The sequence below is a fragment of the Rhinopithecus bieti genome, unplaced genomic scaffold (genome assembly GCF_001698545.2).
Source record: "Rhinopithecus bieti isolate Rb0 unplaced genomic scaffold, ASM169854v2 scaffold_64080, whole genome shotgun sequence".
Lineage (NCBI taxonomy): Eukaryota > Metazoa > Chordata > Mammalia > Primates > Cercopithecidae > Rhinopithecus > Rhinopithecus bieti.
This window is the reverse complement of record NW_016824189.1, coordinates 138,102-148,997: the sequence shown is the minus strand read 5'-3', so window position 1 is coordinate 148,997 and position 10,896 is coordinate 138,102. Positions and strand designations below refer to the sequence as shown.

General features: G+C 38.0%; 2 gene segments (V, D, J or C); both read right to left on the bottom strand.

Moving 5' to 3' along the window:
- Nucleotides 1-245: 245 nt before the first annotated feature.
- LOC108522095 (T-cell receptor alpha chain V region RL-5-like) lies at nt 246-892 on the bottom strand. The segment is given in 2 exon segments: nt 246-547; nt 771-892. Coding segments are annotated over 2 exon segments (345 nt in total).
- Nucleotides 893-5,294: 4,402 nt separating this feature from the next.
- Nucleotides 5,295-6,044, bottom strand: LOC108522090 (T-cell receptor alpha chain V region CTL-L17-like). The segment is given in 2 exon segments: nt 5,295-5,701; nt 5,865-6,044. Coding segments are annotated over 2 exon segments (459 nt in total).
- Nucleotides 6,045-10,896: the final 4,852 nt, after the last annotated feature.

The following is a 10,896-nucleotide window of genomic DNA, read 5'->3' as shown; positions in this document are numbered from 1 at the left end:
AAAAATAAAAAATAAATAAATAAAATAAATAAATAAATAATTATCAAGAAAACAATGCCAAATTAGATATGACCTCAAGGCCATGGCTCGCTTTTTGTGTTATATATTGAAGCAACTGAATTTCCTTTAGGTTTCTCTTTTATCATGGATGAGCCTTCTGGTAAGTTCCCCAGGCTCTTGTGGTGAGCATGTGTGCTAGGTGAGCACCTGTGGCTCAGCTTTAGGTTAGAGTACAGGTCTTGGAGGCCTGGGTATTACTGTGTCTCTGCGCCACAGAAGTAGGTTCCGGAGTAACTGAGCTGGGAGGCCATAAGGTACAGGGAGCTTTGCTGCTTTTTTTCATTAAATGTAGCAACTATTTTGTCATGACTCTTCTGTTCTCCACCTTTCAGTAATATCATCAGGAAGTCGGGCACTTCACCATGCTTCTGCCTGTACCAGTGTACAGAATATAAAGCCTTTGAGGAATTGCAGTTGATGATAGCATCTTCCCCTTCTTGGAGGATCACGGCTTGAGGACCCTGCACTGGTTTTTGGCTTCTCACCCCTGATCAGAAAGACAATCGAATGAGACACTCAGTCTCATGAAGGGAAGGGTGATTTTCTTCCTTCCTTCCTTATTTAAAACATTAAGCATCACTACATAATTACAGTACATTTTCCTTGCTTCTTAGGTCTGGCTCTTAAAAGGGCCCTTCCCAAGACAGAAAGCTATTGTCATTAAGATGCTGTCATATCACAACCTCTCCCAGACTGAATCGTGTACTCACAGGTCAACTGCCACAACAAGGTGCCTGAAAGCACTTTCCAGAGAGTCTCCATCCTCGGCCTGCCAGAATGTCCAGTCAGCTTCTGAATGGGCTTCCTTAGTAGGAGTTGCTTTGAACTCAGAATAAGGCCTGTTGCAATTGTTTCCAGGATATTGTAACTTTGGGGGCAACCCATCAGAGACACATGACAACAGTTTAACTGCACAGAGCTAAATGCGTCTGTCTAGAATACTTTTTAAACAGCTCTCCCCTGTGGCCAGACTGAGGAATGTTGATTAAACTGTGGATTTTGGCTTTTCTTGAGTAAGTTTTCGTCCAGGATAGGCTTTTTTCTTGCTATAAGAAGGGCCGATCCATATACTGTTTTACAGAAAGAATTACTTCAGAATTAAGAGAAAAGGAAGTATCAAGGGAAAATTTATTATATATATATATTTTACTTTACATATATATTTTATATACACACCCGCACATGGATATAATATATAAGTATGTGAACTCAGAGTAATCTTTCAAATGGTGACATTTCATGATACTATTTACTTGTGCAGATTTCTTCGAGTGCTCATCATTGTCTTCAAGATAATGTAATGTACGAACATCTCATAATGGCTTTTAATTATTTTCACAAAGTGGTTTCTGCTTATTGCTTTAGTTTTATATTTACCGATATATATTTTGAGTTGTATGCTGTAGCCATTCTGAATTAGTTTAATGTCATTCTCTTAAACTAAATATTGACTTCATGTCTTTGTACATTCTATTTATCTTTTTCTATGATACCCTTTCTCTGACTCCATTTTTGGCTAACTGTTTTACAAATCTTAACTTAGATACTACCTCCCATAGGCGGTTTTCCCTTACATTCAAGTTTCCGAGTTAAATGCCACTGCTAGATGGTCATATTCTATGCTTCTCCTATGATAGCTTTTATTATACTATATTGTAATACACTCTGCAATATTACCTGTTCCGTGAAGGCAGAAACAATGCCTTATTCTTCTCATTTGCATCTATTGTTTTCGAGTCTAAGACACATATTAGGTATCAAATGAATAACCTTATTAAGTAAAATCTCAAGTAAATAGAAAACATATTTGGTAACCCCACAAATATTATGGTTACTCATTTATAAAACTGAGAATTAAGGTACAACTACTTTGCAGTGGTAGTTTGAACATTTTATGACATATATGATTTTAGTTATAGCATAATTCTGGCTTTTAGTCCTCAGGTTCATTGTGTTCTGTGTCGCCTTTTACATGCTATTTCTATCTTTAAGATCACTTTCTCTACCTTCTCTGTCTTTAAACTTGATTGACTCCTACTAAATCTTTAGGTCTCAGCATAGGCAAGACATACTCCAGGCTGCCCCTGACTCAACTCTAAGGCTAAGATGGGGGTGGGACTTTCCATATGCCTTCATACCTCCCTTTGCTTTCCCAAGGTTGGCCTCATTTCACTTTACGCTGTTTGATTAGTTGCCTACATAACTAATTAGACTACACATTTAGTGAAATAAGATATTATGTATTTTTCCATAGCTCTTTTTTTCCCAGCATGTAACATTTATGCGGAACTCAGCAGGCACCCAGTTAACAATTGCTAATTGAGGAAGATGAATAAAACTTGAGAACAAAGTTAGCTGGAAATCATTGTCCTTGCACTACAGATGAAGGTCCTGATATAAAATGTTAAGAAGTTGATTCACTTGCTCTAGAAGATACAACACACTATGGCTAGAACAATGCTAGAAAGTAGTTTTTTCCAATGCTGTTTCCCAAATATACTAGGTAAGAAAAGAATATAAATAGATAACTGTGGGAATGAATGAAATGTGGAAGTTGAAGCAGCCTGAAGAGCTTGAACAAAAAGGCAGGGATGACATTGGATGCAGTATTCCTTTTTCTGGTATGATTCTATGTTGCTTTAGAGGATAAAGACAGCATTAATATATTCCCTCCCCATTATGCAAGACGTGAAATGGAGTAAATGTAACAGCAGTTAGAGTGAAAACTGTCCATTGTAACAGAAATTTATAATGGATTTCAATAATTTATAAATCACGTTAAATATATCTGAAAATAAGAAAAGCTGATTTATTGTCTTAAGGTATTTGAAATAATTTTGTTAAGAGCAGGGATACATAGTAACTGGACTGATTATTCACCTGAATTTCCATATTATTTGAAACTGAAATGAAATGATTCATCATAGCTACATTTCTCTACACCCTGCTAGACTAAGACAGCAGCAACTGTCATGTGCCTGCACTTTTGCTGGGATCTGTGGCTACAGCTTTGAATTTGGGAACAGGCTCTGGATGCCTTTGAGCAATGAATATGTACAGCAGACTATCCACTCAGAGTAGCTGAGGCTCTAGAGTGGGAGCCCGAGATGTGCATGGAACACCCTAAGTATGAAGAGTGATGCTTAATATTCCTTCCTGCTTTTCATTCTCATCTACATGCATTACGAAAAGGATCTTGGAATTTTTCCTGCCTATACCAATATAAGCCATAAAAAGAACAGAAAAAATACTGCATGTGATATTGGTGCTCCCGGATTTGGAGGGATAATAAATCTAATTCACACTGAGTTAGCTTTACATCCATGTTCAGGAATATAGAATTAAATATGAGAGAATTAATCAATCTATAGATTTTACCTCATAGTTAAACCAACCCCATGAGGATCCCTAGATGAACCAAGCTAAGCCAACCTATGTATCACCCCTATTCTGATCAAAAATGTCTTCAGCATTCCTGAAATCACTGTTCCTGAAGTCACTGTTCAGATTAAGCTATAAGTGATGAGATTTACAGAGGCTCCTGCATGCTTCTTGGGAAGCATCCTGAATTTCTGTATCTTCTCACTGTAAAGATCTTCAGCTTCAGAAAATCAGCCAATGAGGAACAAGTTCTAATCATTTACCTACAAATACAATATACATATAAAACCATGATTTCAGCTTTTAATTTTCTACGAGTGATAATCACACTCTTCTCTAGGTCAATGATGAAGAAACGCATGCTAAGAATTTTAAAAATTGCTAGTGTTTCAAAAGCGTGACTTGTTAACAGCTTCTGTAAGACGGGCCCATACCTGGTGGTTTGGAGCATGAGTGACCATGAACTCTATTTTCTCAGAAAGTTAGTGATACTGAGCAAATCCCTGAACTCCCACAGCCTGTTTTCTCTACTACAACATGGATTATTCTAATAGTTGTCTTAAATAATTATTAGGAGAATTAGTTAATGTAATATATACAAAACAGGTGGAATAATAGAAGTTCAACATAATCTAGACATTATTACCATTATACAGCAAAGTGCTTTAAGTGATAAAATTCTTTCTCATGGAGCTACAAGTAACAATTCTGATACCACTATACATGTTTAATGGAATTGGACTATGATGTAAATGAATAGTGGGTAGTGATGACAAAAATTATTTGCTTGACCAAAGTTTAGTCAGGCTTTTGAAGTTTCTCCTAAGCTCATCTCTGCATTTTCTTGTAAAATCTAGTCTTAACAAGAATCATTCCAGGTTGGTTTAGCAAGAACCACACCCTCCCCTGCTGCCCTCGCCATCCTCCACTTGATATCTGATTACACTCTCCGTATCTAACTGAGTTCCTCATCCTCTATCATCCCCCAGGTGATTGATGTCTGATTACCCTGAGCTGTCTTCAGCAAGAATCCTGTTTGGCCGGTCTAGCCAGAACATCCCTTGATTCTCATGTTTCCTCTTAGTAATTTCCCGTTCACTGACCCCCAATCTGCCCCTTGGCTAGAAATCTCCACTTGTTTATGCTGTATTTGAAGTTGAGTTCAATTCTTCTCCCTCACTGCAAAGTCCTGTTGCAGTGGTCTCTGTACCTATCATGGTGGTCCTAAATAAATTACAGCCTTACCATGTTGTAACAAGTATTACTGAATAACTTTTTGTTAACAGTGAGAGCCAGGCTGTGCACCCCTGTAGTGGGAATCTATGGGTAAGCAATGGGAGGAGGCTAGTGTGATCCATGTGGTAATGATTTAGCATTGGAGACATCGATAAGAACGAATGTTTAACTTAATATAGATACTGATGGTTACGCTACATATAGAAATGTTTATAGATATGCAGATATACATAGGTTAGTATTCACATATGCAATTCTTTGCTCAGAAATGCCTGTACACTGAGAAAAACTAAAAGAAACGACATCTCAGGAAATGTTCATCACTGAAAGAACCTACAATATGACCTTGGTTTTTCCGTTCCAAACACACATTCTTGCCCCCTAGTATACAAGGGAGACTGGGCACCCTCATTCCAGAAGCTAGCACAAACAAAGCATCACCAGAGATTTATGCTTTAGCTAAATCAGCAACCTCTTTCTGAAAGTAGAAAAGGAGAGTGGTTAGACTCTTAAACACTCTAAAACTCAGGGAACTTTCTTAACTTATTTGTAAGACTTGTCATGTATCAGTCTTTCTTTAAGCTCAACTTGCCTCACTTACTTCAAAGCATAATTTTTCACACTGCCATGTGTAAATGGAAGAGAGTCTGTGTGCCTCCCAGTCTGAGTCCCCAAAGCAGGTTTGAGTATGGGCTGCAGGTGCCTGGAGAGCACTGTGCGCTTGCTGCACAGAGGTACATTGCAGAATCTCCAGGCTGGGAGGCCCCAATGTGCAGAGAGAGGTGCTTGGCACTTTTGTTTAAGAAGACTGTGAATCTTCCCTCTTCATTTTTATCCTTAACGGAACGTATAGATATCAGGGATGTAGGACCTTCAGCAGGGTATTTTTTGTACCATAGGAAATAATCAAACATGCTGTTAGTGTAGTCACAGTTCAGAATAGAAATTCCTCCTTCCTGGACACTCAGGGATGGTGGATTTTGCTTAACTTGCTGGTCATCATTCTTCTGTTGACTATTTACCCCTGTTTGGAAAGAGAATAACAGATTTCAGTTTTATTTTTAAGGTCCCCACAGGAAACCATCATGATTCGGAAAACAAAACAAAACTTCTCTAATTATCTCCCAGCCTTGTAGTGTTCCTTGTAGCTTTTCCTACTATATTCAAACCTCCCATGCGCAACTCACAGACTGGCTGAAGCCACAGAATCAGCAATGATGCCCCCAGGAGCATGCCCATTCCTCCTGTGAAGACGCAGGTTGTCTTGTCTCCTGCACAGAAAGCTGCAAATCTGACTTCAACCTCCTATGCTTTATTTATGTCCTTCCACAGACCCTTCATTTTACTTATGAACAACCCTGTGCGATAGCTATAAAGTTATTTATCTTTATGAAAGGAAGCACTGCCCCCTTTAGTTCAAATGTAGAAAGTTTTTGTAAAAGTGTTTCTATATTTCCTAAAGATGATTTTATAATGCCTTCTCCATAAAAAATTAAAAAACAAGAGATTGAAAGAGAAGGAAAAGCTTTTAGAGAACACACACACAAACACACACAGAGCAATAGTAGAAAATGATAGCTGAAAATTAGAGAATTACATAAGGTCAAATGACTGACACCTTGTCAACTGGCATACTAAGGCAGACATCTCATTTAAAAACATTAATAAAGGTTGATACTTACTGGGGACACATGTGGGTATGATGTTTTATTTAATACAATGATTATGAATTTAGAACACAGAGAAGTTTTGTAGCTTAGTCTTTAGTGTAATTGAATTCTAATATGGTCTTCAAATGTGCCCGTATTTTCTATATTATAAATAGCACAACATAATTAAATTAAATTTAAATTCTGGGTACCTCTCTTAAAAACACAAATCAGCACAACGAAATTTATCTTCTGTATTAGATCACCTTCTGAACTGAAATTATTTCTTTTGGAACTTGAATGAGATCATTTACTGTGTTCTGTATTTTCAAATGAGAAAAATGGTGACATAATCCTGTCAAGTCTATTGACAATATATTCATGAAATTTTCCAGAAGACACCAAAAAAGCAACATAGCTGCTTACCTTCACTCTTGGTCCACAGGTAGTGTATTTCTCCATGGTTTACGATGATGGAGGAAGGAAGCAGAATCAACTGTACTTTTAATGCTGAATTAGTAGGGCAACTAGTGATTTCAGCTAAGATTAAATTCCAAAATATTTTGTGAAATTATTTTTAGCAAAGACAGATAACACATAATAAAATAATATTTGATGCATATTTTATTATGGTAATAAACATTTTGAATTTTCACTTGAAGAATAATGAAACAAATACTCAGAAAAGTTAAAATGCCTCTATTAAAAGTGTTTTAAGTCCATTAATATTTTAAGTCTGGCCGGGCATCATGGCTCACGCCTATAATCCCAGCACTTTGGGAAGCCAAGGCAGGTGGATCACCTGAGGTCAGGATTTCGAGACCAGCCTGGCCAACATGGCAAAACCCTGTCTCTACTAAAAATACGAAATTAGCTGGGTGTGGTGGCACCTGCCTGTAATCCCAGCTACTTGGGAGGCTGAGGCAGGAGAATCGCTTGAACCCAGGAGGTGGAAGTTGCAGTTGAGCCAAGATCATGCCATTGGACTCCAGCCTGCGTAACAAGAGCGAAACTCCATCTCAAAAAATTATATATATATGTATATGGTTATGGGACAATCTTCATTCATAAATACCTGATAATCTGAAGAGAAAGACAAAATGTGTAACTACATATTTACAACATAGTATGAAACATGAGTGTTTTTATGAGGAAAACATAATGGCGATCCATTAGTTCTGCTGAGGAAGTTAGCAGTGTGGAGTCGGGGAAGACCCTACAAAGGTAGAGCTCTTCAGTTGGGGCCTTAAGAGATAAAAGAAGATTGATGAGTTGGCTGTGTAAGAAAAGGGCATTCTGGACAAAGTTATCTGCAAGTTTAAAAGCATACAGAAAAATTATAGCCAGGAGTGCTCAGCAAATGAACTCAGTTCATTATAGTTGAATTTCAGTATCTGTGTATAGGAAATTTATGACTTGATGTTAGGAAGGGTGGTCACAGGCAAAACATGAGGATCCATGCATGAATCATGTATAAGAAGGCTGATTTTCCAGGTCCATGGGGCGTAGTGGACTGTAATTCTCTCTCGCTCGCACTCTTGCACACATGCACACATGCACACAGACAGACACACACATCATTTAGACAACAAAAGTACAAAATACACAATGCACAGATGTACCACAAGTCCCATGTTGAATCATTGGATATGAGTGACTCTTTGCCTTGCTACAGAAAACTGTTTTATTTGGGAGGGGTGTTTGTGTAAGTTTTTTCAGCAAGCTTTGAGGCTGATTGTGGGTTATTGGCGGCTCACAATTTTATATTTGTGGTGAATTCACTTTGTTGCTTGTGTGTGTGTGTGAGAGAGAGAGAGAGAGAGAAAAGAGAGAGAGAAAGAGAGAGTATTACAGTCCACTAGGTCCCCTAGACCTGAGGAGATTCTGCTCCTCCTGGGGTATGTGTGCTGGAACCAGGAGAAGTTCTCACACTGAAGACTGTGTCATTAAAATGATTCTAAATCATATCATAGAAGAATTAGAATGAAATAGAACTTTTATCTACTGAGAGTGGTGAACATTACAAGAACTGATGATGGCTCAGCTACATAAGAGCAAGAGTTTCCATTCTGGAGGTATAAAAGATTCCCAGTGTTTTGAGCTTGTAGGAGAGCAGAAGATGAGCCTATCAATTTATTAATTTTATAATGTGTTCAAAGCACGTTATAAAAGTCACGTTGACACTTCTGTTCCTAGAGAAGTAACCACTCTAAAGAGCCTGAATCTTGGCCCTATTCAGTTTTATGACAAGTCCTTTGCAGAATCAGTGGAGATGGGTGACACAGCTGTCTCTACACAGGAAATTGGTTGGGGGAGGCGTGGGGACACTTGTCATAGCATATACATATTCATATTTGCATACACCAAACTGAGTCACCAGATATGTTTAGAGAAATCTGTCTTCTCGAATAAAGACAACTCAGTTATACTACCAGGAATTTCTGAAACATGGGAGTGGAACTTATTCCTTTGGTATCTTTATTATAACAACACAGAATTAGATTGACATATGTTAAATTATTCATAAAGTTATATTATAAGTAATTTCTTCCTGATGAGAATTTTTAAATTAAAAATAATTCCTATATCTTCACATAGTGATAAATTTGATTCTTCCCACCCAGTGTTTCATAGAAATGCAGGCGACCACAGACTGCATCCCTTTTTTCCCTCTCTTCTTTCCCTTGCAACTCACCTTGCTACATGTGTTCTTTTAAGATCTACTTTTTTTCTGCTAAGACTAGATTTCTGATTGTTCTTTCTCCCAATAGGTATCTGGATACACATTTTTTTAAAGACAGGACAACTTTCCATTGAACTAATTTATATTTGCTTAGTGCATCAATCAGGGTACAGTCAAGTGCAGGAAAGTCACCATGAGTTGTATGGGATAGGGGCTTAATTATGGGAATTTGGCTTTACATGATTGTGAAAGGAGACAGGGAAGTGAAAGTCTAAGGGCTGTGCGAAGGACAGAGAAGGAAACTCTAACCAGTTAATCTGAGAAAGCAAGCATCTGCAGCTGCTGAAGTGTGATTTGAAGGGGAAGTTAAAGAAGTCCAAGGAAGTTCTTGCCTTTGAGTGGTTACCATCTCCATTCATCTATTGCCAGGCATCTGAAGGTGACTGGTCAACAGGAAGGCATGCTAGACGTGGAGTGGAACAGAGTGATGACAAGCTGGAACCTGCTGGGCATATCCGTGTCTATTTGTCACATATGACAAATGACTGCTTCAGAGAGGAGTGGCTACTGTTTCACTTTTGCCTTCCATATCTCACACACATTTCTCTTTGGCCAATTTTATCCTGCTACCCTCCAAAAAAGGAAAACTCTGGGAAACTTGGTTCTCTGTTTAATCCAGTACAAACCACCATTTTGTACCTCCTTATAAACTTTGCATTAGGTCATACCTCATTTGATGGTATTTAATTTCCATATAAGACAATAGTAAAATAATTATTCTATCTAATATGATGCAATTATCTTCCATAAAATTGTAAGGATGCTAACCTTTTCCCCAAAAGAAAATGCAAGGTCCCTTGTGTCACTTTATACATCTTTAAGTGAAGTTTATTCTTTTTCTAGTTGAGTCATACTTCTCCTTCGATAACCTGTAAATTTTATAGTGAGCCATAAAGCTAACAGATAAAAACACATACTATTACAGAGAGTAGAAGAACAAAATAAATACAAAGAATGGGTTGTTAACTCCTACCCTCCCACCACACACACACACACCCATTAAAGGAAGATGTACCCATAACTACTTCAGATCTTGTTTCTGTCACTGGTCAAGTGGTTGTAGCTGCTAGGCACAATTTCATTCTTCTGCCATCATTCATTATTGTTTTTTTGCCCTCAGCAAGCACATTCCTTTGTCTGGTGGGATGATGACCTCAAGATCTATGTCTTTAGCAGTCCTGCCTATATTGAGTTGCTGTAGTTTTCCATTAAATTTTATCATCATTCATGGTGGGATTAAGAGTTTCCACAGACATACTCTTCTTTACCCCACTTTATTGTAGCAAACCATTTCTCCATGAAAGACAGTATCAATAATCTCAGCCAGTAGAATAACCCATTTTTTTGCTTTTGGTTGACTGGAATGAGGAGTCCATGTCATTCTCTTGCCTATACTATAATGTCAAATTAGTTTCGGCCAGCCCAGCTGCTCAGGTATCTACCTATGTGGATCAAATGCAGTGATCTTCAGGCCCCCATAGGCTGTACCCAAATTTGTAACTGGGCCACATGTTTCCTGGCTCCTGAAGAGCGCTGGGCATTTACTAGGCTCACTCATCCATGATTTCAGAAAAACTTGAGGGAAATGCAATTGACCCTTTGAAAACCAAAAGCAAAGCTGACTTTAAGGATTTTTCTCTTTTTCCTTGATTTTCAGCAGTTTTACTCTGATGTGGAGAAGTATGCTTTTCTCTTGTTCTGTGAGTGTGTGTGCGTGTGCTGAGTTCCTTGAATCAGCGGAGACTTTTATCAAATTGGAAATTTCCACTTATTATTTCTTCAGATTGTTTTAGTTGCATTTTCTCTCTCCTCTCTGTGGCACCAATT